The sequence below is a fragment of the Amblyomma americanum genome, chromosome 8 (assembly GCF_052857255.1).
Source record: "Amblyomma americanum isolate KBUSLIRL-KWMA chromosome 8, ASM5285725v1, whole genome shotgun sequence".
NCBI lineage: Eukaryota > Metazoa > Arthropoda > Arachnida > Ixodida > Ixodidae > Amblyomma > Amblyomma americanum.
The window spans coordinates 39,528,944-39,554,856 of record NC_135504.1 but is presented as its reverse complement, the minus strand read 5'-3'; the positions used below and the strand labels follow the sequence as shown (position 1 = coordinate 39,554,856).

Here is a 25,913-nt window from a genome sequence, read left to right as displayed (position 1 = left end):
ATATATGGGGGACGACTGCTACTTCGATCGCCCGCGAAAGTACAGGGAGGAATGGGACCTCGCTGCACACATTGCAGAAACGAGAGCAGACGACGTTGCTCCCTGCATGTGCTTATGACGTCACGAGAGCTTTCAATATGGCGGTCACTGCCGGTGGGAGGACTCTCCCGGTCTCAATTTCGATCGTATTTTTTAGAAAACACAGGGCGTCCAGGGCAGCCGAATTTCGGAAATTGAATCATAAGCTCTTGCATTAGTTACTGAAGCAGAAAACTGCAATATGAAGAACGACCCTGCCATGGCCCCTTTAAGGGCACGGCCCGATAGGGTGAATGGGTTAATGCCCACATATATGCAAGATTGGTCATCCACTACGGAACATTCATAGCCGCTTCATCCATTGAGCCGCGTGAGATAAACCTTGCTGAGTTTTTTCCGGTTTGGATCTGCACCACACCCTGGCCAATCTCCCACCGTGAGTATGTGCCATAGTATTTTTGAGGCAACAACAACAGCAACATTCACTGATCCCTCGAAGTCCTCGTACGTCTCCTGGCGAAGTGGTGCAGCGGCCAATTAAGCGATTCACTACCCTGCGATGGCAGGTGCTGCCACCGGTGGTGCTTGGGCGACCCAGGATTATCTTCGTGGACAACCTGTCGCGACTAGTCATTAATTTATCTGCCACTTGCCATGGTGCGCAGTTGGCTCACAATTATGGCTGTCAGGCTGTGACGACGCCACAAGGCTACGTGCCCCATGTGACCCACCTGCCGGTTGGGTTACTACTCTGGGGATTTTTGGAGGATTTTTCGCTCGCCGTAATTTCTGCGGCACAAAATTTTGTCGCATGTCCAAAAATCCTCGATTCTATTCCTGGTAATTCATATTTCTTTAATTCATTTGACTGTTCCAATTTTGATATTGATTTAGTCTTCTCGCGCCTATTTTTCCCCGCGCAAATACCTCATTGGGATTATCTACTGAACCTTGGCCAATCCCCCTGCTTACTAAGGAGAAGAAGAAGAAGACACGAGCTCTTTAAGGCTGACGCATTCATGTGGGATCTGTGCAAGGAAAGATTATCTTAAAAGGGGAGGAACTACTTCCCCCAACTTTTTTAAGCAAGAAATTTTCCACAGGCAAACGACGTGGTACAGTCAACCCCCTTACTTTTTTATGACGAGAGCAGCTCGAAAATTGTATTCTGCACAGGAGCATGTCAAGGATGCGCTCCATAACGCACCTGGTTTTCGTCCTTTACAGCTGCTCCAATTCAAGACGTGAAACCGTATGCAGAGTCGAAAATATGGTAAAAAGCGAGCGTGCGCCCTCGGCTCAACGCGAACCGCTGCGGCCAGGCGTGGCAAGTCACGTGGAATGACGTCACAGGAAGCTTCCATTCCTCCTGGTTTGAAGGTCGAATTTCATAGCCACACGACCTCCAGCTTTGTGTGGGAGGAGTGCAGCCTTCGCTCTAATACCGTGAATATATAGTGCTAAGGCTATGCCCGTCAGTGTGCGGAACTCTTTTTCTTTGTTACGTCATTTACGCTAGTTTTGTTAGGTCATGAAACCCTAAGAAGGAAACACGCTTTGCTGCTCTGATTTCGTGAGTAAGACGTTCTGGCAGGCTAGTTGGTACATATTCATTTCTGAAAGGGTCTGCGCCAAAAAGACTTTCACAGGAAAAAGGGGGGCAGAGACGATAGGAAAGAAGCGCAACTTTCAACTTTAATCACGACAAAAGAAGCCAGGCGCACTTATCTATCCGCTGTTATCCAGAGACAAGCTTCATGAAATAGGGTCAACCTAAGAATCAACACGAGAAAGAGTGATGGGACATATCTAAGTGAGATTAAAAACCTAAGAAGGCGAACATATCAACACGTGCCCAGGTATGGTAAAAAAAGAATTCACATGGGATAAGAACAATGCATAACACCATAGAATACAGGGCTGCATGAAAGATGACAGTGAAAACAAAAGAAGTGCGTAACAAGAAAAATAAATGTATCACATGAAAAAATTCTGACAATGAAAGGATACAAGAGAGACGGGGATAAAAACCATGTAAAGGGCTGCACAAAAAAAGATAAAAGCACATTAAAAATTCTCAAAGGAAACTAAATACAGAGCAGCGACGGGATTGAGAGACTAGATGTAACTATCCAAAAAGGATAGTTCATTCCTAGAAAGGTTAATAGAAGGCGTCCTAACGCACTTGTCTTTTCTTAGGTCATTTAAAAAGGCCTCACTTACTTCTCTATCGGTCTTGTTCTGAGCCTTAGCTAGAAACCCAGTTTCATGAAACTTGGGGTAGCATTTTTGGCAACTGCTGCAGTGTAAAGGAAGGTTACCTCCATATTTGCTCTTCAGGGTGAGGTTGTGCTTGCGCTCATTGAAACATTTCTCGGTTTGCCCCACACTCACTCTGCCGCACGTGAAGGGAATCTCATACACAACATTGGCAGTGCATTGTTTGCGCAAGGTGTCTATAACAGCGGATATATCACCGCGCCAGGCTTCTTTTGTCGTCATTAAAGATGAAAGTGACGCTTCTTTCATCTCGTCTCTACCCTTTTTTTCCTGTGAAAGTCTTTAGCGCAAAGCCTTTCAGAAATGATTTCATGAAATCCGTGTCAAGACCGCGCACACTTGCGAACCATTGCAACGATTCCCGTGTTTTTTTTTAAACGACAGATACCTGCATAACCATTAGCAAGCATTTAACACCACCGCCGCCACGGTGCATGGTGAAGAAAAAAACGAAATGGACACGTGACAACTCGCCCCATTTTTGAGCGCTAAAAAACGTTTATTCACCATCCACATAGGGGGCTAGTCACACTTAAAAGGCAAAACTAAAATAATGGGCGAGCTGCGTCTGTCCTGTGATCGACCGATGACTGCTCCCGGAGACAGTTGCGCCAATTTTGAGTAGCTGTTCCCACGGAGAGGAAACTCACTTGGACCTGACGGAGTTGCCAGCTTTGGAGGGCGCCTGCAGAGTAGTAGAGAGCATGCAGTTAGGTTAATACAATACAGCACTTCCACAGACTATAAGCTGTCTGTAGGACACTGTGCAGATGACGGGGGGTGGGGGGGAGTTAAAGCGCTTCCAAGCGAACCTCTAAGCAGACGCCTGTACGATTGGCCTCTCGCAGTTAGCACGTTCAATGTGGCGTAGGTCTCGTGTATTCATTTTGTGCGGCAACGAATACCGAGTCACGAGAAGACAAGCGACAGCTTCAGGAGCTTGAGAAAAGCTGACACACCAGGTCGCTATCGCCCATTTCTCGGCGGTATCAAAAAGTTGGCTTCACCATGGAACCATGTGCATTGCCACGATGCACCCAAAGAAAAAACAAAGGAAGCCAACCGGTGGGCCACAATGCACAGGGATTACGGCTCCAGAAATAGCTGTCGCCGGGAACGTGTCAATCTGGACTTGAGGTGCAACAACTAGTACACTGCCTCATGCATCCAACGAAGTCCATTCCTGTGCAGACTTATTTGCCTGCTCCCGAATGTGTGCCAGGTGCAAGAGCTGTAATCTAGCTTCTTTTCTTGTTTCAACTAGGTTATGAAAAACGATTTAACCGTGTCACATTCACCAAAGAAGCTCAGACATCATCCACAACCTGTTTTCGCCCAGACTTAAATTGTGAAGAAGAAAAAAATCAGGTGAACGCAGAAGACATGAAAAACCAAACGTAACCAACGAGGTGCCACAGGCACAGAAGCGTATAGCCACTGCGTATAAGATTGCGCGGTTTCAGATTAAATCCTGCAACTGCAAAAATAATTACATCTGCAAACCTATAAACGTTACGGCTCGTTTGCGCCAATCGGAAGCACTCACCTTCTCCTGGAGCTTTTTCGTTCCCTGGGGCCCTTTGGACGGAGCGGTAGCTACCATTCTCCCTTGGGCATTAGAGTCCAACTCCGCCAGCGCTCGGTCCTGCCGACATGCATGAGCTTTCTTGGGTGCCGCCGAACCAGCACCTTTCCCTCGGGGGGCGTTCACCAGCTCCTTCAAAGCGGAGCGGCCCGTGTCGGCGTCAGGCTTCTGTTTAGAGGGCTTCCTGTTCTCCAACATGGAGTCCTCAACGTTCTCCAATTGCTTCTTGAATCGGTCTTTCTGCGATCTTGTGCATGGCGGCGAATAAAGGTCACCCTCTCCTGATGCCGCCTGCCGAGGCTTAGTCGCGTTTGCGGAGGGCTTGCTGGTGGTACTCGACGGCTTGCTTTTTCCTACTGCTTCTCCTGCTGCTATCGCTGTGGTCGGCTTGCGGCTGTCGCTGGCTGCTTTCTTCATTGTTGTATGAAGCGCGATAACCGAAGGCCTACAGGGCGTTGCAGTGACGGGGAGCTAACGCTGAAGGGCCCTGGTTTGGCCTTGCGGTGCCCCCAGTGGCACGAGCTTTTCTAGCACACATGCAGCGCCCCCTAGTAACGGATGACTTTTTCGGCTTTGATCTCACCTTTTGATTAAGGTAGTCGAGCGGCTACGACTTTATTGATTACGTTGGTGTTGTCCTCTAAAGGAAAACCCTATATTGGTGACTGGCCAAGACTCCTGTGACGACGTCCCAGTGTTAAAAAAGAAAAAAAAATGAAGCTGAGCATATTTTACTTTCAATATTTTGTTTTTCAAGTAAAAAAGCGAGTGTTCAGAGAATTGCCTCCTTGCGCATGCGCACAGTGGCTCGTTTTGCGGAAACAATGATGTGGACCGTTTAAGTCGAGCAGCTGGAGCCATCGTTAAGACGAAAAAAAATTGGGAGGGGAGGTGCCACTTAAGCTCCGCCTTAAAGGGGCAATGACAACCTATTTTGACGCATGCCCTGCTTATCGCCTTTAATTCCCAACAGGTTAAATTACAACAACCCTAATTTTCAGTTGATCCTGTGCGGTAAATATGTTTAAAACGATTTTTTTTCTTTTGCGAACTGCTTGCTGGTCTGGCAACATCTGATCGCTGACGTCACGAGCGCACACACGCCACGCGTCGTCTGCTGCGAGCTGTTGGGGTGCTTGCATGCTGACCGTAGACAGCGGTCTCTCGAAAAGTTTTTTTCTTTTAGCCTAGCGAAATAAAATGCATTTTCCGTGCTCTCTTTTGGGAAGCCTTCAACTTAGTACGCGAGCTGAGTGATTCTTGGGGAAGCGGGCTTGCTCGTGGCGCCCACTTTCCGATTGTTGAGGAGACAGAAATCGATGGACTCCTGCTTCATTATTTGCACTTAAAAGCATGCTGTTCGTATGTTACAAGTGTGGTCTCTTTTGAGCAGTCAAGTTCTCCCGTATGTGAAAAGCGGCACGTGCCGTGCATGCCTTCGCCGATGTGCGCCGTGAAAGCCGCGGCGTTTTGTAGGTAGCTATCAAGTTCTTGTCCGCTATTCATCGCTCGATAATTAAACTCAAATAATCTAAAGGTGGCACTACAGCAACCTTGAGGCACGAAAGGAGCCGAGAAAAGTGCCGAGTGCAACGACTTCCGCGCTGCATGTAAGCTTTTGTAAGTCGAGCAACCATTTCCTTCGACTCATATATATATAGAACCTTTTTGCAGGAACCAAGCCGCTTGCAAAACCCTACGTAACTCGAATGCGTTCACTGTCCACACCGATGAATAGTCGCCGCCGTCTAAATGAGTGCTTCGAAATAATAGTACAGCATTTTCCTGTGCGTGCACATTGTGCCCCAGGAGTGCGACGATAACGACAACTGCAGCCCCGCGCTGAGGTTGATTACATGGCTGTGCGCAAACAGTACTGCTCGTCTGCGTGGCATAAAGCGTCAGGTGGGTTATCCCCATCTTAAATATTACGTACTCTTGCTCACAAATTGCATTTTCACTCATTTGCACACCATGATAACACTGCAGTAAGCGCCGATGATGCTATATCGCCTGCTTGGGAAACGCTTCACGTAGGATACCGGCGCTTTCCATCAATTGCGTCTGCTTTGTCTTATGTCACCAATTTTAGATCGGCTTAGCTAAAGATACGGTCGGACATTGCTTGAATTAACGAAAACAACCAGATTTGTTGTCCTCAGTCGACACCGACGGCTGCTGCCGGCTGCCTTCTGCACATGCTGTGCAGACCGGGTCACATATATCGGCACTTCACTTTTATTGTACTCGCGTCCTGCAATGTAGGCAGTCGTCGCTTTGAGGGCACTGTAGCCAAAGCTACGCTCTACAGCTATTTGCAGGCGCTAAAACTTGCGAATTCGCTCTCCGCAATCGCCGAAATCGCACGCACGAATCCTGCGTACTCGCTATAGGCCTTGTCACGAAAGGGGCCGGTGGTCCGCCGTCAACCGAAATTCGAGAATATGCCAAAAGTTCCTCACTGATTAGTAACAAAGTGTGAAAATATGATATGTAGCCGCTTGTTTCGCTTTTTTTTTCGATACGGATAAGGTACACAAGCGCAGTTTTTCCGGCCGTCGCCTCACCGGATGTGAATCTTTCGCTCGGCCGCACGAGCCCAGGCGACGGCGGCGAGCGGCACCGTCGTGCGGCGTTTTCTGTCCGTGTCGCTTGCGTCGCCGATCGGTTCTATGCGCAGGCACCGAATGAAAGCACATCTTCGCATTTACACGCACATCGCGTATGTCGCCGTGGCTAGCATGAGGTCCCATAAGTTTTAAAATTCTCAAGTTCATAGAATGTCATACCAACTAGTCCCCTACCACTCTCTTCTGGTTCCCACTAAGCAGACTCTTTAACGTTACTACGATATGCGATCATTGATCGTGCTCGCGTCGCCGCCTGTCTAGTGTAACAGACCAGTGCGTCACCGACGGCATTTGCGTACCGATTAGCCCACCGACCATCGATCTCCGTCGCATCGGCCTGTAGTGTGACCGGACCCTACCTATACCGACGAAAAACGGCGTTACTGTTATTATCGCTTTTGCGGTACCAGTCATTCATATATGGGGGACGACTGCTACTTCGATCGCCCGCGAAAGTACATGGAGGAATGGGACCTCGCTGCACACATTGCAGAAGCGAGAGCAGACGACGTTGCTCCCTGCATGTGCTTATGACGTCACGAGAGCTTTCAATATGGCGGTCGCTGCCGGCGGGAGGACTCTCCCGGTCTCAATTTCGATCGTTTTTTTTTTTAAATACAGCGCGTCCAGGGCAGCCGAATTTCGGAAATTGAATCATAAGCTCTTGCATTAGTTACTGAAGCAGAAAACTGCAATATGAAGAACGACCCTGTCATGGGGGGCCTTTAAGGACACGGCCCGATATGGTTAATGGAGTAATGCCCACATATATGCAGAATTGGTCATCCTCTACGGAACATTCATAGGCGCTTCATCCATTGAGCCGCGTGAGATAAACCTGGCTGAGTTTTTTTCCTGTTTGGATCTGCACCAAACCCTGGCCTATCTCCCACCGTGGGTATGTGCCATCGTATTTGAGGCAAAAACAACAGCAACATTCACTGATCTTTCGAAGTCCTCGTACGCCTCCTGGCGAAGTGGTGCAGCGGTCAATTACGAGATTCACTACCCTGCGATGGCAGGTGCTGCCACCGGTGAGGCTTGATCGGCCCAGGATGTTATTCGCGGCCAACCTGTCGCGACGAGTCATTACTTTATCTGCCACCTGCCATGGTGCGCAGTTGGCTCACAATTATGGTTGTCAGGCTGTGATGACGCCACAAGGCTACGTGCCCCATGTGACCCACCTGCCGGCTGGGTTACTCCTCTGGGGATGTTTGGAGGATTTTTCGCTCACCGTTAACGACGCCGTATTTTCTGCGACACGAGCTCTTTAAGGCTGACGAATTCATGTGGGATCTGTGCAAGGACTGATTATCTTAAAAGGGGAGGAACTACTGCCCCCCACTCTTGTAAGCGAGAAATTTTCCAGAGGCAAACGACGTGGTACCACCACCCCCCTTACTTTTTTTATGACGAGAGCAGCTCGAAAATTTCATTCTGCATAGGAGCATGCCAAGGATGCGCTCCATAACTCACCTGGTTTTCGTCCTTTATAACTGCTCCAATTCAAGACGTGTGCCGAGTCGAAAATATGGTAGAAAGCGAGCGTGCGCCCTCGGCTCAACGCGAACCGCTGCGGCCAGGCGTGGCGAGTCACGTGGAATGACGTCACAGCAAGCTTCCATTCCTCCTGGTTTGAAGGTAGAATTCCATAGCCACACGACCTTCATCTTTGTATGGGAGGAGTGCAGCCTCCGCTTTAATATCGTGAATAGTACTAAGGCTATGCCCGACAGTATGCGGCACTATTTTCTTTGTTACGTCAGTTTACATTAGTTTTGTTACGTCATGAAACCCTAAGAAGGAAACACGCTTTGCGGGCCTGATTTCATGAGTAAGACGTTCTGACGGGCTAGTTGGTACATATACATTTCTGAAAGGCTCCGCGCCAAAATTGTCTTTCACAGGAAAAAGGGGGTAGAGACGATAGGAAAGAAGCGCAACTTTCAGCTTTACTGACGACAAAAGAAGCCCGCCCACTTATATATCCGCTGTTATCCAGAGGCAAGCTCCATGAAATAGTGTCAACCTAAGAACCAACACGAGAAAGAGCGATGGGACATATCTAAGTGAGATTAAAAACCCAATACGGTAAACATATCAACACGTGCCGAGGTATGGTAAAAAAAGAATTCACATGGGATAAGAACAATGCATAACACCATAGAATACAGGGCTGCATGAAAGATGACAGTGAAAACAAAAGAAGTGCGTAACAAGAAAAATAAATGTATCACATGAAAAAATTCTGACAATGAAAGGATACAAGAGAGGCGGGGATAAAAACCGTGTAAAGGGCTGCACAAAAAAGATAACAGAACATTAAAAATTCTCAATTCAAACTAAAATACAGAGCAGCGACGGGGTTGAGAGACTATAGATGTAACTATCCGAAAAGGATAGTTCATTCCTAGAAAGGTTAATAGAAGGCGTCCTAACGCACTTGTCTTTTCTTAGGTCATTTAAAAAGGCCTCACTTCTCTATCGGTCTTGTTCTGAGCCTTAGCTAGAAACGCAGTTTCATCAAACTTGGGGTAGCATTTTTGGCAACTGCTGCAGTGTAAAGGAAGGTTACCTCCATATTTCCTCTTCAGGGTGACGTTGTGCTTGCGCTCATTGAAACATTTCCCGGTTTGCCCCACACTCACTTTGCCGCATGTGAAGGAAATCTCATACACAACATTGGCAGTGCATTGATTGTGCAAGGTGTTTATAACAGCGGATATATCAGCGCGCCTGGCTTCTTTTGTCGTCGTTAAAGATGAAAGTGGCGCTTCTTTCATCTCGTCTCTACCCCTTTTTTTTTTTCCTGTGAAAGTCTTTTTAGCGCAAAGCCTTTCAGAAATGATTTCATGAAATCCGTGTCAAGACCGCGCACACTTGCGAACCATTGCAACGATTCCCGTGTTTTTTTTTTTTAAACAACAGATACCTGCATAACTATAGCAAGCATCTAACACCACCGCCGCCATTGTGGTGAAGAAAAAAACTGAATGGTCACGTAACAAGTCGCCCCATTTTTAAGCGCTAAAAAACGTTTATTCCCCATCCACATAGAAGGCTGGTCACACTTAAAAGGCAAAACTAAAATAATGGGTGAGCTGCGTCTGTCCTGTCATCGACCGATGACTGCTCCCGGAGACAGTTGCGCCAATTTTGAGTAGCTGTTCCCACGGAGAGGAAGCTTTCACTTGGACCTGACAGAGTTGCCAGGTTTGGAGGGCACCTGCAGAGTAGAAGAGAGCATGCAGTTAGGTTAATACAATACAGCACTTCCCCAAACTAGAAGCTGTCTGTAGGACACTGTGCAGGGGGGGGGGGGGGGGGGGGGGGGGGCAGTTAAAGCGCTTCCAAGCGAACCTTGAAGCAGACGCCTGTACGATTGGCCTCTCGCAGTTAGCGCGTTCAATGTGGAGTGGGTCTCATCGTGTATACCATTTTGTGCAGCAACGAATGCCTAGTCATGAGAAGACAAGCAACAGCTTCAGATTTTTCAAAGAGCTTGACAAAAGATGACACACCAGGTCGCTATCGCCCATTCCTCGGCGGTTTCCAAAAGTTGGCCTTCACTATGGATCCATGTGCATTGTCACGACGCACCCCAAAGAAAATACAAAGGAGGCCCACAGCTGGGCCGCAATGCACAGGATTAGGGCTCAAGAAAGCGCTGTCTCAGGGAACGTGTTAATCTCTACTTCCGGCGCAACAATTCGTACACTGCCTCGAGCATCCAACTGATTCCATTCCGGTGTAGACTTACTTGCCTGCTCCCAAATGTGCGTCAGGTGCAAAACCCGCAATCTAGCTTCTTTTCTTGCTACAACTCGGCTATACAAAACGATTTAACCCTGCCACATTCACCGAAGAAGCTCATCCATCAGCCACCACCTGTTTTCGCCTAGATTTAAATTGTGAAAAGAAAAAAAAATCAGGTGAACGCAGAAGACATGAAAAACCAAACGTAAGCAACGAGGTGCCACAGACACAGAAGCGTATAGCCACTGCGTATAAGATTGCGCGGTTTCAGATTAAATCCTGCAACGGCAAAAATAATTACGTCTGCAAACCTGTAAACGTTACGGCTCGTTTGCGCCAATCGGAAGCGCTCACCTTCTCCTGGACCTTTTTCGTTCCCTGGGGCCCCTTGGACGGAGCGGTAGCTACCATTCTCCCTTGGGCATTAGAGTCCAACTCCGCCAGCGCTCGGTCCTGCCGACATGCATGAGCTTTCTTGGGTGCCGCCGAACCAGCACCTTTCCCTCGGGGGGCGTACACCAGCTCCTTCAAAGCGGAGCGGCCCGTGTCGGCGTCAGGCTTCTGTTTAGAGGGCTTCCTGTTCTCCAACATGGAGTCCTCAACGTTCTCCAAATGCTTCTTGAATCGGTCTTTCTGCGATCTTGTGCATGGCGGCGAGTAGAGGTCACCCACTCCTTTCACCGCCTTCCGAGGATTAGTCGCGTTTGCGGAGGGCTTGCTGGTGGTAGTCGACGGCTTGCTTTTTCCTACTGCTTCTCCTGCTGCTATCGCTGTGGTCGGCTTGCGGCTGTCGCTGGCTGCTTTCTTCATTGTTGTATGAAGCGCGATAACCGAAGGCCTGCAGGGCGTTGCAGTGACGGGGAGCTAACGCTGAAGGGCGCTGGTTTGGCCTTGCGGTGCCCCCAGTGGCACGAGCTTTTCTAGGACACATGCAGCGCCCCCTAGTAACGGATGACTTTTTCGGCTTTGATCTCACCTTTTGATTAAGGTAGTCGAGCGGCTACGACTTTATTGACTACGTTGGTGTTGTCCTCTAAAGGAAAACCCTATATTAGTGACTGGCCAAGACTCCTGTGACGACGTCCCAGTGTTAAAAAAGAAAAAAAATTGAAGCTGAGCATATTTTACTTTCAATATTTTGTTTTTCAAGTAAAAAAGCTAGTGTTCAGAGAATTGCCTCCTTGCGCATGCGCACAGTGGCTAGTTTTGCGGAAACTGATGTGGACCGTTGAAGTCGAGCAGCTGGAGCCATCGTTAAGACGAAAAAAAAATTGTGAGGGGAGGTGCCACTTAAGCTCCGCCTTAAAGGAACAATGACAGCCTATTTTGACGCATACCTGCTTATCGCCCTTTATTCCCAACAGATTAAATTACAACAACCCCTAATTTTCAGTTGATTCTGCGCGGTAAATATGTTTAAAACGATTTTTTTTTCTTTTGCGAACTGCTTGCTGGTCTGGCAACTTCTGATCGGTGACGTCACGAGCGCATACACGCCACGCGTCGTCTGCTGCGAGCTGTTGGGGTGCTTGTATGCACGCCGTAGACAGCGGTCTTTCGAAAAGTTTTTTTCTTTTAGCCTAGCAAAATAAAATGCATTTTCCGTGTTCTCTTTTGGGAAGTCTTCAACTTAGTACGCGAGCTGAGTGATCCTTGGGAAAGCGGACTTGCTCGTGGGGCCCACTTTCCGATTGTTGAGGAGACAGAAATCGATGGACTCCTGCTTCATTATTTACACTTCGAAGCATGCTGTTCGTATGTTATGAGTGTGGTCTTCTTTTGAGCAGTCAAGTGCTCCCGTATCTGAAAAGCGGCACGTGCCGTGCATGCCTTCGCCGATGTGCGCCGTGAAAGCCGCGGCGTTTTGTAGCTAGCTACCAAGTTCTTGTCCGCTATTCATCGCTCGATAATTAAACTCAAATTATCAAAAGGTGGCACTAGAGTAACCTTGAGGCACGAAAGGAGCCGAGATAAGTGCCGAGTGCGACGACTTCCGCGCTGCATGTAAGCGTTTGTAAGTCGAGCAACCATTTCCTTCGACTCATATATAGAACCTTTTTGCAGGAACCAAGCCGCTTGCAAAACCCTACGTAAATCGAATGTGTTCACTGTCCACACCGATGAATAGTCGCCGCCGTCTAAATGAGTGCTTCGAAATAATAGTACAGCATTTTCCTGTGCGTGCACATTGTGCCCCAGGAGTGCGACGATAACGACAACTGCAGCCCCGCGCTGAGGTTGATTACATGGCTGTGCGCAAACAGTACTGCTCGTTTGAGTGGCATAAAAAGCAAAGTGGGTTCTCCTTATATTAAATATTACGTACTCTTGCTCACAAATTGCACTTTCACTCATTTGCACACCATGATAACACTGCAATAAGCGCCGATGATGCTATATAACCTGCTTGGGAAACGCTTCACGTAGGATACCGGCGCTTTCCATCAATTGTGTCTGCTTTGTCTTATGTCACCAACATTTAATTTTAGATCGGTTTAGCTAAAGATACGGTCGGAAATTGCTCGAATTAACGAAAACAACCAGATTTGTTGTCCACAGCCGACACCGACGGCTGCTGCCGGCTGCCTTCTGCACATGCTATGCAGACCGGGTCACATATATCGGCACTTCACTTTTATTTTACTCGCGTCCTGCAATGTAGGCAGTCGTCGCTTTGAGGGCACTGTAGCCAAAGCTACGCTCTACAGTTATTTGCAGGTGCTAAAACTTGCGAATTCGCTCTCCGCAATCGCCGAAATCGCACGCACGAATCCTGCGTACTCGCTATAGGCCTTGTCACGAAAGGGGCCGGCGGTCCGCCGTCAACCGAAATTCAAGAATATGCCAAAAGTTCCTCACTGATTAGTAACAAAGTGTGAAGATATGATATGTAGCCGCTTGTTTCGCTTTTTTCGATACGGATCAGGTACACAAGCGCAGTTTTTCCGGCCGTCGCCTCACCGGATGTGAATCTTTCGCTCGGCCGCACGAGCCCAGGCGACGGCGGCGAGCGGCACCGTCGTGCGGCGTTTTCTGCCCGTGTCGCTTGCGTCGCCGATCGGTTCTATGCGCAGGCACCGAATGAAAGCACATCTTCGCATTTACACGCACATCGCGTATGTCGCCGTGGCTAGCATGGGGTCCCATAAGTTTTAAAATTCTCAAGTTCATAGAATGTCATACCAACTAGTCCCCTACCACTCTCTTCTGGTTCCCGCTAAGCAGCCTCTTTAACGTTACTACGATATGCGATCGTTGATCGTGCTCGCGTCGCCGCCGGTCTAGTGTAACAGACCAGTGCGTCACCGACGGCATTTGCGTACCGATTAGCCCACCGACCATCGATCCCCATCGCATCGGCCTATAGTGTGACCGGACCCTACCTATACCGACGAACAACTGCGTTACTGTTATTATCGCTTTTGCGGTACCAGTCATTCATATATGGGGGACGACTGCTACTTCGATTGCACGCGAAAGTACAGGGGGAAATGGGACCTCGCTGCATACATTGCAGAAGCGAGAGCAGACGACGTTGCTCCCTGCTTATGACGTCACGAGAGCTTTCAATATGGCGGTCACTGCCGGTGGGAGGACTCTCCCGGTCTCAATTTCGATCGTATTTTTTTAGAAAACACAGCGCGTCCAGGGCAGCCGAATTTCGGAAATTGAATCATAAGCTCTTGCATTAGTTACTGAAGCAGAAAACTGCAATATGAAGAACGACCCTGCCATGGCCCCTTTAAGGGCCCGGCCCGATAGGGTGAATGGGTTAATGCCCACATATATGCAAGATTGGTCATCCAGTACGGAACATTCATAGCCGCTTCATCCATTGAGCCGCGTGAGATAAACCTGGCTGAGTTTTTTCCTGTTTGGATCTGCACCACACCCTGCAGCCAATCTCCCTCCGTGAGTATGTGCCATAGTATTTTTGAGGCAACAACAACAGCAACATTCACTGATCCCTCGAAGTCCTCGTACGCCTCCTGGCGAAGTGGTGCAGCGGTCAATTAAGCGATTCACTACCCTGCGATGGCAGGTGCTGCCACCGGTGGTGCTTGGGCGACCCAGGATGTTATTCGCGGTCAACCTGTCGCGACGAGTCATTACTTTATCTGCCACCTGCCATGGTGCGCATTTGGCTCACAATTATGGTTGTCAGGCTGTGATGACGCCACAAGGCTACGTGCCCCATGTGACCCGGCTCACCGTCCACGACGACGACGCCGTAATTTCTGCGACACAAAATTTTGTCGCATGTCCAAAAATCCTAGATTCTATTCCTGGTAATTCATATTTCTTTAGTTCATTTGACTGTTCCAATTTTTATATTGATTTAGTATTCTCACGCCAATTTTTCCCCGCGCAAATACCTCATTGGGATTATCTACTGAACCTTGGTCAATCCCCCTGCGTGGGTATGTGCCATGCTTACTAAGGAGAAGAAGAAGAAGAAGACACGAGCTCTTTAAGGCTGACGCATTCATGTGGGATCTGTGCAAGTAACGATTATCTTAAAAGGGGAGGAACTACTGCCCCCCACTCTTGTAAGCGAGAAATTTTCCAGAGGCAAACGACGTGGTACAGCCACCCCCTTACTTTTTTATGACGAGAGCAGCTCGAAAACTGCATTCTGCAGAGGAGCATGCCAAGGATGCGCTCCATAACTCACCTGGTTTTCGTCCTCTATAGCTGCTCCAATTCAAGACGTGAAACCGTGTGCCGAGTCGAAAATATGGTAGAAAGGCGAGCGTGCGCCCTCGGCTCATCGCGAACCGCTGCGGCCAGGCGTGGCGAGTGACGTGGAATGACGTCACAGCAAGCTTCCATTCTTCCTGGTTTGAAGGTAGAATTCCATAGCCACATGACCTTCATCTTTGTATGGGAGGAGTACAGCCTCCGCTTTAGTATCGTGAATAGTACTAAGGCTACGCCCGACAGTATGCGGCACTATTTTCTTTGTTACGTCAGTTTACATTAGTTTTGTTACGTCATGAAACATTAAGAAGGAAACACGCTTTGCGGACATGATTTCATGAGTAAGACGTTCTGGCAGGCTAGTTGGTACATATTCATTTCTGAAAGGGTCTGCGCCAAAAAGACTTTCACAGGAAAAAGGGGGCAGAGACGATAGGAAAGAAGCGCAACTTTCAACTTTAATGACGACAAAAGAAGCCAGGCGCACTTGTATATCCGCTGTTATCCAGACATAAGCTGCATGAAATAGTGTCAACCTAAGAACCAACACGAGAAAGAGCGATGGGACATATCTAAGTGAGATTAAAAACCTAAGAAGGTGAACATATCAACACGTGCCGAGGTATGGTAAAAACAAGAATTCACATGGGATAACAACAATGCATAACACCATAGAATACAGGGCTGCATGAAAGATGACAGTGAAAACAAAAGAAGTGCGTAAGTAACAAGAAAAAGAAATGCATCACATGAAAAAATTCTGACAATGAAAGGATACAAGAGAGGCGGGGATAAAAACCGTGTAAAGGGCTGCACAAAAAAGATAACAGAACATTAAAAATTCTCAATTCAAACTAAAATACAGAGCAGCGACGGGGATGAGAGACTAGATGTAACTATCCAAAAAGGATAGTTCATTCCTAGAAAGGTTAATAGAAGGCGTCCTAACGCACTTGTCTTTTCTTAGGTCATTTAAAAAGGCCTCAATTACTTCTCTATAGGTCTTGTTCTGAGCCTTAGCTAGAAACTGAGTTTCATCAAACTTGGGGTAGCATTTTTGGCAACTGTTGCAGTGTAAAAGAAGGATACCTCCATATTTCCTCTTCAAGGTGACGTTGTGCTTGCGGTTGCGCTCATTGAAACATTTCCCGGTTTGCCCCATACTCACTTTGCCGCACGTGAAGGCAATCTCATACACAACATTGGCAGTGCATTGTTTGTGCAATGTGTTTATAACAGCGGATATATCAGCCCGCCTGGCTTCTTTTGTCGTCATTAAAGATGAAAGTGGCGCTTCTTTCATCTCGTCTCTACCCCTTTTTTTCCTGTGAAAGTCTTTAGCGCAAAGCCTTTCAGAAATGATTTCATGAAATCCGTGTCAAGACCGCGCACACTTGCGAACCATTGCAACGATTCCCGTGCTTTTTTTTTTAAACAACAGATACCTGCATAACCATTAGCAAGCATTTAACACCACCGCCGCCACGGTGCATGGTGAAGAAAAAAAAGAAATGGACACGTGACAACTCGCCCCATTTTTGAGCGCTAAAAAGACGTTTATTCCCCATCCACATAGAAGGCTAGTCACACTTAAAAGGCAAAACTAAAATAATGGGTGAGCTGCGTCTGTCCTGTGATCGACCGATGACTGCTCCCGGAGACAGTTGCGCCAATTTTGAGTAGCTGTTCCCACGTAGAGGAAACTTTCACTTGGACCTGACGGAGTTGCCAGCTTTGGAGGGCGCCTGCAGAGTAGTAGAGAGCATGCAGTTAGGTTAATACGATACAGCACTTCATCAGACTAGCAGCTGTCTGTAGGACACTGTGCAGATAAGGGGGGGGGGGGGGGCAGTTAAAGGGCTTCCAAGCGAACCTCTAACCAGACGCCTGTACGATTGGCCTTTCGCAGTTAGCACGTTCAATGTGGCGTAGGCCTCGTGTATTCATTTTGTGCGGCAACGAATACCGAGTCACGAGAAGACAAGCGACAGCTTCAGGAGCTTGAGAAAAGCTGACACACCAGGTCGCTATCGCCCATTTCTCGGCGGTATCAAAAAGTTGGCTTCACCATGGAACCATGTGCATTGCCACGATGCACCCAAAGAAAAAACAAAGGAAGCCAACCGGTGGGCCACAATGCACAGGGATTACGGCTCCAGAAATAGCTGTCGCCGGGAACGTGTCAATCTGGACTTGAGGTGCAACAACTAGTACACTGCCTCATGCATCCAACGAAGTCCATTCCTGTGCAGACTTATTTGCCTGCTCCCGAATGTGTGCCAGGTGCAAGAGCTGTAATCTAGCTTCTTTTCTTGTTTCAACTAGGTTATGAAAAACGATTTAACCGTGTCACATTCACCAAAGAAGCTCAGACATCATCCACAACCTGTTTTCGCCCAGACTTAAATTGTGAAGAAGAAAAAAATCAGGTGAACGCAGAAGACATGAAAAACCAAACGTAAGCAACGAGGTGCCACAGACACAGAAGCGTATAGCCACTGCGTATAAGATTGCGCGGTTTCAGATTAAATCCTGCAACTGCAAAAATAATTACATCTGCAAACCTATAAACGTTACGGCTCGTTTGCGCCAATCGGAAGCACTCACCTTCTCCTGGACCTTTTTCGTTCCCTTGGCCCCCTTGGACGGAGCGGTAGCTATCATTCTCCCCTGGGCATTACAGTCCAACTCCGCCAGCGCTCGGTCCTGCCGACATGCATGAGCTTTCTTGGGTGCCGCCGAACCAGCACCTTTCCCTCGGGGGGCGTACACCAGCTCCTCCAAAGCGGAGCGGCCCGTGTCGGCGTCAGGCTTCTGTTTAGAGGGCTTCCTGTTCTCCAACATGGAGTCCTCAACGTTCTCCAATTGCTTCTTGAATCGGTCTTTCTGCGATCTTGTGCATGGCGGCGAATAAAGGTCACCCTCTTCTGTTGCCGCCTGCCGAGGCTTAGTCGCGTTTGCGGAGGGCTTGCTGGTGGTACTCGACGGCTTGCTTTTTCCTACTGCTTCTCCTGCTGCTATCGCTGTGGTCGGCTTGCGGCTGTCGCTGGCTGCTTTCTTCATTGTTGTATGAAGCGCGAAAACCGCAGGCTCACAGGGCGTTGCAGTGACGAAGAGCTAACTCTGAAGGTCGCTGCTTTGGCTGCGTGGTACGCCCAGTAGCACGAGCTTTTCTAGGACACATGCAGCGCCCCCTAGCAACGGATGACTTTTTCGGTTTTGATCTCACCTTTTGATTAAGGTAGTCGAGCGGCGACGACTTTAATAATTACGTTGCTGTTGTCCTCGAAACACTACGTTGGTGACTGGCCAAGACTCGTGTGACGACATCCCAGTGTTAAAAAAGAAAAAAATTGAAGCTGGGCACATTTTACTTTCTATATATTTTTTGCGGATGAATAGAAGAAGTGGTCAGAGAATTGTCTCTTTGCGCATGCGCACAGTAGCTTGTTTTACTGAAACGATGATGTGCACCGTTCAAGTCGAGCACCTGGAGCCATTGTTCAGGAGAAAAAAAAATCGAAGTGACACTTAAGCTCCGCCTGAAGGGTATGACCCGATAGCGTTAATGGGTTAAAGCCCATATATATGCAGAATGAAATCTGAAGTCTGACGAAAACTCGTCTGGTCGGGAAGAAGATTCATGTATGAAGTAAAAGGAACGCCGACCAAAAGGTTGTTGTTTAAAACGAAGACGTTTCGGCTTCCATACGGAAGCCTTGATCACTCTGATCGAGGCTTGCGTATGGAAGCCGAAACGTCTTCGTTTTAAACAACAACCTTTTGGTCGGCGTTCCTTTTACTTCATACATATATGCAGAATTTGTCATTCTCTACACATTCATAGATCGCTCGAAGTCCTCATATCACTCCTGGCGCAGTGGGGCAGCGTATAAGCGTTGCACTACTGCCCTGAGATAGCAGATGTTGCCATATCGTTGGAGCTTGTGCGACCCAGGTTGGTCTTCGCGGGCAACCTTTTGCGACCAAACATTACTTTATCTGCTACCTGCCATAGTGCGCAGTTGGCTCACAATTATGGTTGTCAGGTTGTGATGACGCCACAAGGTTACGTGCCCTGTGTGGCCCACCTGCCTCATAGGTTACTGCTCTGAGGATTTTTCTTGGATTTTTCTCTCACTGGCAACAACGCCGACGACGGCGCTGGATTTTCTGCGACAACGAGCTCCTTAACGCAGACGCATTCACATGGGATCTGGACAAGGACAGACTTAGAAGGGGAGGAACTACTGCCTCCCACTCTTCTGAGCGAGAAATTTTCCAAAGGCAAACGACGTGGTCCCGCCGCCCCCCTTACATTTTATGACGCGAGAAGCTCGAAAATTGCATTCCGCAAACGAGCTTGCTAAGGATACGCTCCATAACGCAGTTTTCGTCCTCTCAATATACTTTGTCCAATTCAAGGGGTGAAACCGTATGCTATAGCTATGGTATAAATTTGTATTACGTGTAGGCTATCCGTGATGTAATTTTTTCAGGTTATTATAACCAATTGAACCAATCTCTCATGAGCAATCATTCTGCTGCGTGCCATAAAACAGTGTTTTTTGTTTGAAAATGGCTGGTGATTCAGCATTGCTAAGCAAGAAATATTGTTCGAAAGCTCTTTTCCTTGCAGGTTGACGCATTCGACACATACATGAGAGCGCGATTGAGGTGTCCAATGACACAGGGCGCCAGTTATGTGCGTCTTCAACTTTTTCATCGTCATTGCCAATTGACAATGTAGGCCGCCGGCCTATGGTCCTGTGCCTCGTTTCTAGAGCAATGTTGTGAACATTAAAGCGTATTGCTCGAGTACCGTGTTTCTGCCACAGCGCTGTCCACGCCAAAGCATACAGCGCACATTTTTCTGTCGCAACTGCCGCTTAGCTCAAAGCGCTAATAATAGTTTGATAATAGTAACATTGGTTGATGAAGATGATGTGCCATGCACAGCGCGAGAATATTGCAGTTAATACGAGATGTGATCGGCTGCCGCGATAGCTTCCGTGCGGTGACCACCGAAGCTGATCTGTTCGCGCCGCCGCGTGTTTGAATCCCAGTCGCGGCAGTAGTTATTTATTTATTAATGCGAAAGCATTTCTTGGCTCATTAGTGGCGTCACCGGAAGCTCTGGACAGGCGCTGTGGACGGAAGTTGTGGGCAGAGCGTGTCCGCAAGAACTGAATAAAAGTGCAGTCGTAGCGCCATCATTCGTCACGTAGTGAAACCCCCTCTCGCAATGTGCTGCGCTCGTCCAGCAGATGGCGCGCGCGTAGGCGCCTACGCTCCTTCCATCCACAAGGTCAACCATCACACAAACCGGTCACCAGTTTGAGCTCGTGAAGTAGTTCTTTCGCGCTAAAATCCTCAGGGAAGCAACCTACGTGCGGTGGCACGCGTAGGTGGAAGATGTCACCTAAGTGACGTCGCCTTGTGGCATCATCGCACTTGCCCACCGTGGCAGGCGGTATAGCTTAATTGTTGGTGGTGGCAGGTTCCTCGAAACGTGGATCGTACAACCTCTACCGGTGGCAGCCTCTGCCATCGCAGGACAGTGGCGCATCTCTTGACAGCAGCACCACTGCGGGTAGACAGCTGGGCTAGTTGGTTTGCATTACCATGGAACATGGCACCAGCGCAAGAAACAAGGACGAAGGGAGAACAAAGACAACGCGAACGCCGTTCAGGCAGGTAAAATAGGAAAAAAGAAAACAAAAAAGTCTGCGATGTGCCCTTGTGCGCGCAGTTGGTTGATTTGTCTCTGTTTCGTTCAGATGCTTTCGTCATTTGTACACCGGCGTGTGTTGATAGCTGTGAACGGTTGGTGGCGATAGTACTGCTTCTCTGCATATAAAAGTCCCGCAAGTGTGCAATAAATTTCAGTTGATGTCCGGCGTTCGTGTTGTATTTCTTCTCCCTTCGTCCTTGTTTCTTGTGCTGGTACCATGTTCCTTAATAGCACCACTGCGCCAGGACAGGTATGGGGACTCCCAGGGACCTGTGGCTGTTAAGTGGGGAATGACCAACGCCACATATATGGGCATCCACCCATTAACGGTATCGCATAATGCCCTTAAGGCAGAGCGTAAGTGTCCGCTTCATTTTTTTCTTTTTCTTGCTCCTAATCTCAATCTGTCGGAATTCACTTCTGCTGCGCATGCAGTTACACCCAGCTTTTGGAGGGCATATCTGCAATTTTAACGCGATGGCATTGAAGGACCCGTTGTCCAGGAAATCCGGCGCCAAAATCACGAGCATGACTCTGGCAGGCGGTGCTAAAAAGCAACCTAGGAGGCAGGCGGGCCACCTGTCACGTGAACATGCGACGTTATCATAACCTGCCCACCGGATAGTGAGCAAACTGCCCACCCTGGCAAGTGGCAGTTAAATTGATTGGTCACGGCGCGGTTCAGGTGCCCAACGATATATGAGACAGATACTGCGCCATTTCCTTTCCCAAAAAAAACCAATTATTATTATTATTAACTCGGGACGATCAACCTGTGCCGCACATGGCCCGCCGCTTAAAGCACCTGCCATAACAGGGCAGTGGCGCATCGCTTAACCGCTGCGCCACTGCGCCAGGAGAGGTGACTCCGAGGTTTCTATGAATGTAAAGCAGAGAACGTCGTTCTGCATATATGGTAATTCAACCAATACGCCATCGCGTCCTACCCTTACAGCGGAGCTTAATATGTCTCCTCCAATTCTTTTTTTTTTTTATTGCGCTCGCGTTTCAAAATTCGCGCCATCCTTGCTGTCCAGAGACGAAGCGCTGAGTAGCAGTGAAAGCCAGTGACTAGTGTCTTTCTGCTCGTGTGACCGCCGATGGAGCATAATGCCAACATGTGTGCCCCGCTGCACAAGTGGATACAAGGGAACAAGGAAAGATTAGCAGTGGCTTAGCTCGGCTATGCCAGGATATACGCAGCGAGAGGTACGTTTCCCTGGCTGAGCTTGTTGTGGTCGCTGTATGTTTAGCAATGAGAGACATTGGGCTCCATCTGGGCGGCTATGCGCCGTCTATTACGCTCGGCATTCTGGCATCTCCGTTTGGCAAGCCATTCCTCTCTCTGTTCGGGCGTCTCCGCTGCTCTCTGCTCTTTCTGACGCTCATTCTTTCTTTGTTGAGTAGCCAACTGCCAGGCAACAACCTCAGGATCGGAAGGGTTAATCTTCTCTTGTCTATACCGCCGTTTAGCAGCGGCTGGACTCCCCTTCTCTGCTCCCATCTCAAACGTTGCGATACAGCCGCCCATTGCATCTCCCCCTTTTATACGAGCGCGGCCCGGGCAATAGTGCAGATGCGTGGTCGCGGTAGTAAACTGTAGCCGCGGCGACGGCGAAGCGCACGCCACATCTGCTGCTCCTCTCCGTTGGCCACGGTAATGGCGCATGCGCATAACTTTCCTCTCCCGGCCACCGCGAAATTATGGTGGCTAGAATGAAAAGGTGTGAAAACCCGCCGGGGAAGCATGGTCCAGCCCGCGCCGATGCCGTGTGGCGGCGCTGACGGCAGTGGCGCGGTAAAGCGCGCAGCCGAAATGAGTTCATCGCGTAGGCTTAATTTTTACCACTGAGGCGTAAATAAGGCCGTTTCGCTTATCGCGCGTTTTCTGTGAGTGTCAAAGAATGAATCATTACCATAAAAATAATGTCTCGTCAACTCGCATCATTATTCCCGTGAAATATGCTGCTTCACAAGCCCAGTTTGCATTGCATAGCTGGAGTGAAGCGCGTTTTGTGCGTGCACATTTCGAGACGCTGCCTAGGATGTGACGTACGCCGTAGTGGAAGGTTTAGGAATAATTTCCACCAACTGAAATCTAAAAGGTGCACCGACTCTCTACATTGCGCCACCATCGAAACGCAGCCACTACGGCGAGAAGAGCAGGCTGTAAGGGCTATAATGCGTGCCACAGGACCTCAAAACTACACTCGCATTGGCTGAAGGCGCCCCAACGCACAAATATGGTGGCTAGAAGGAAGGACTCCCTTCTAGCCACCATAGCACAAACCAGTTTTTGTCGGCGCTTGCGAACCTGTAGCATGTATGCCACCTTGACGCTCATGCAAGCAGGGACTCCAGAACAGAAGGGGGGGGGGGGGGGGGGGGGGGGGGTCAATGGGGGTCGGTCCTTCCCCCGCCCCCCAACATCCTACAATTTTCCAGCGGGGCAGCGCCCCCCGTCTTTAATTGCTGACACTTGGACAGATATTGCTGACAGTTAATGGAAACACTTGAGCTCTACGACTCTTTTAATGCAAAGCACAGTGGGGCTGAGCTACTTGGCTTCGTAGCCAGTTTTAAGGCATTTCGCATGAGTAACCTACACCAGTCATGTCCCAACAGAAGTGGACAGTCTGACCCATGAACATGATCATGATTAGCAGAATTTAAACAAACTGTGGACAAACTTTTTTTAATGCAATTGATCACTCCTCGTGCGTATTAAAGCTTAAGTTCTCATTTCAATTCGTTTTATATTGCCGTGAATCTTTGCACCGTTTGTTCGTTCGAACTCAAAATCGCTGGCATGCGGATTTCTCATTCTGCTTTGTAATGCGACCAGACTTATTTCCATCGATTGTGGTCACGTGAAAATGCTTCCATATCTTTCCGGATTGTTGTTGTCGCTTTTGGTTTCTTATCTCGAAGGTTCCTTAATTGTCAGCTTTAAATTGAGCACGGCCAAGTACTGCATGCATTCATTCCGATGACCGCCGAGCACGCTTGTGGCTATCGCCACCGCCGAGTCATTCAGTTCTTAGTGGGCGCGAGTGAGCCACTTAAACAGTTTCTTTTGGTAGTTTTTTCGTTATCTTCCTGACTGCTGAAGCGTCGTCACCACACGTGACAGTTTGCATCAACCTTTGAACTTTAAAAAATAAGAAATAATAAAAATATAAAATTTATTGTATCAATGAGCATTAAATAAATAACAAAATAACCTCGAAGTTTTCCCCCTCAAAAAAAAAAAAAGTTCCGTGGTCCCTGCATGTAAGCAATCTCCGACGATTACAGACAGTGAAGCAACACATCTGGCCATGAAATCGTTTATTTACAAGTTAGAAGGAAAACTTCTGCAGAATTCGACCTACAACGCACAAAGTTTCAGTGTTTTCCTTTTCATCTCACTATCCTCCTGATGTATATATACCCTTAAGCAAAACGCGAATCCTTGTGAAGCAATCAAAACGTACAAAAATGATGCTGTCAGCGAAAAAGAGTGTTCAGAACAACCAATTTTTGGCACATCACCAATTGGCTGAAGAATCTCTGCCGCAGCTTCGGCATGCAAGAGCGTTCGGCTGAACGCATGTGTAAGTTTGTTACAAGGACGTTGACAAGATCGTGAAATGATACTAATGGATAGATATAAAAGGCCCCCAAGGTCCCACTCATAATCAGTTGCCTCAGCTGGAAGTTCTTTGGGAATGTTGCCTTTATCACAGAGACATGCTCGTCTGCATGCTTCACAACGAGGTGTCAAAACACGCTTCCTGGCCACATAGCCTGCAGTGTAATAAATCAGCTGCGCATCGCTGTGTCGCACATCATAGCTGTGATGGTCTACAGCTACTTCAACGTTTTCCACTGCCACTTTTCTGTTGAAGGCATCTCGCCCTCGCATGAGAAAACGCTGCTACAGACACTCCAATACAGGCGACGAAACGGTGGCTGGCTGAGCTTACCGGATGGATGGATGGATGGATGGATACGGCTGAACCTTTTAAATCGGGCGGTGGCTCAAGCCACCTAGCCATGAGTTATGAAATTTTACTCTTGTCTTGATTTTAGCCACCAATCAGGTAACCTTCGCTTGGTTACTTCTACCCGCTTAAAATCTACTTTTCCAATTCACTGTCCTTAAACCCCAATGCCTTGGATAAATCAGCTCCGCTGCTTTCCACTGTAGGGTGAAGCCCTTTACAGCCGTTTCCTCCTCCTCTCCGCACAACGTGTCTATCTTGTGGTACCTGACTCTATATGTCTTAGTACGCAAAACTCCCGTCCTGTCTTCAAACAACAAAGAGCTTCCCCTACAATTATCATAGATATTTTCTTTGGCAATTTCCTTCTTAAAAATCATGCATGTTCACAGTGCTGATTTCTTCAGCATCCCTGTTTTCCACAGAACTCTCTCTGTTTCTTTAACCTTTTCCTTAACGGATAATTGCTGATTTGCCCCCTACTGCTGTCCAGATATTTGCTTGTCAATTTTCTAGTTCACTTTCTGCATTTCGTGTCAACATTCCTTATACACAGGTATCTGAAAACTTTCCTAGCCCACTGCTTCTCTCCCATTTTTTTTCAATCGCTCCTCAAATGCTATCTTACTGCTAGCTTCTCTGCTATCGAACGATGCCCATCCCATATCACCCTGTACCCCCTGATTTGGTGTATTGCCATGTGCTCCCAAAGCTAGCCTCCCTACGTCACGTTGTTTAATTTCAAACCTTGCTTGAACGTCTGGTCTCATGCACAGGACCGCATTACCAAAAGTCAGGCTAGGAACCATCACCCCTTTGCAGATGCCTCTTACCACTTCATACCCATTGTAATTCCACAGTGCCCTGCCGCGCCGCTAGTAGCAGCGCCACATTCCCCCTAGCGGCATCGGTGCGCAGAAGGGTCACGCGCGGCCGAGAGAAAACGCCGCGGTATTCACACCTTCTCATTCTAGCCACCCTAGCGAAATGCTCAACTGGCAGCCTAGTTTTCTAATCCATTTCTTGGCTCCGCGTGATTTTGAACTACGTGCGGACAAGTCGCGCGTGTGTGATATACACTCTGATGCGCAGGACATCCTGAAGACGAAGTTCGATAGGGGCAAAATATAGAAAACTCGATTCAAGGTACAGGAGTGCCCAATGCTGGCTTTTCCAAAGCAGCTGTCTCATACATATAA

At 48.3% G+C, this 25,913-nt stretch overlaps 3 protein-coding genes across 3 annotated transcripts; all 3 read right to left on the bottom strand.

Annotated features, from left to right (window-relative positions):
• Positions 1–2,855: 2,855 nt before the first annotated feature.
• On the bottom strand, positions 2,856–4,441 carry LOC144100225 (uncharacterized). The gene is made up of 2 exons (XM_077633244.1): positions 3,866–4,441; positions 2,856–3,004 (listed from the first exon to the last, which is right to left on the bottom strand). Exons 1-2 carry the CDS (start codon positions 4,319–4,321, stop codon positions 2,966–2,968), a joined length of 495 nt encoding a protein of 164 aa, XP_077489370.1. The 5' UTR covers positions 4,322–4,441; the 3' UTR covers positions 2,856–2,965.
• Positions 4,442–9,575: 5,134 nt separating this feature from the next.
• LOC144100224 (uncharacterized) lies at positions 9,576–11,211 on the bottom strand. The gene is made up of 2 exons (XM_077633243.1): positions 10,648–11,211; positions 9,576–9,763 (listed from the first exon to the last, which is right to left on the bottom strand). The coding sequence occupies exons 1-2, from the start codon at positions 11,101–11,103 to the stop codon at positions 9,725–9,727; spliced, it is 495 nt and encodes a 164-aa protein (XP_077489369.1). The 5' UTR covers positions 11,104–11,211; the 3' UTR covers positions 9,576–9,724.
• Positions 11,212–16,531: 5,320 nt separating this feature from the next.
• Positions 16,532–18,163, bottom strand: LOC144100223 (uncharacterized). Its single transcript, XM_077633242.1, has 2 exons — positions 17,602–18,163; positions 16,532–16,739 (listed from the first exon to the last, which is right to left on the bottom strand). The coding sequence occupies exons 1-2, from the start codon at positions 18,055–18,057 to the stop codon at positions 16,701–16,703; spliced, it is 495 nt and encodes a 164-aa protein (XP_077489368.1). The 5' UTR covers positions 18,058–18,163; the 3' UTR covers positions 16,532–16,700.
• Positions 18,164–25,913: the final 7,750 nt, after the last annotated feature.

What these genes read in the sequence shown, in the direction of transcription:
- LOC144100225 (XM_077633244.1), bottom strand. Translation starts at nt 4,321, where the DNA reads ATGAAGAAAGCAGCCAGCGACAGCCGCAAGCCGACCACAGCGATAGCA. An exon ending in CGAAAAAGCTCCAGGAGAAG is followed by an intron (nt 3,005 to 3,865) that starts GTGAGTGCTTCC and finishes ACTACTCTGCAG; the next exon opens with GCGCCCTCCAAAGCTGGCAA.
- LOC144100224 (XM_077633243.1), bottom strand. Translation starts at nt 11,103, where the DNA reads ATGAAGAAAGCAGCCAGCGACAGCCGCAAGCCGACCACAGCGATAGCA. An exon ending in CGAAAAAGGTCCAGGAGAAG is followed by an intron (nt 9,764 to 10,647) that starts GTGAGCGCTTCC and finishes TCTACTCTGCAG; the next exon opens with GTGCCCTCCAAACCTGGCAA.
- LOC144100223 (XM_077633242.1), bottom strand. Translation starts at nt 18,057, where the DNA reads ATGAAGAAAGCAGCCAGCGACAGCCGCAAGCCGACCACAGCGATAGCA. An exon ending in CGAAAAAGGTCCAGGAGAAG is followed by an intron (nt 16,740 to 17,601) that starts GTGAGTGCTTCC and finishes ACTACTCTGCAG; the next exon opens with GCGCCCTCCAAAGCTGGCAA.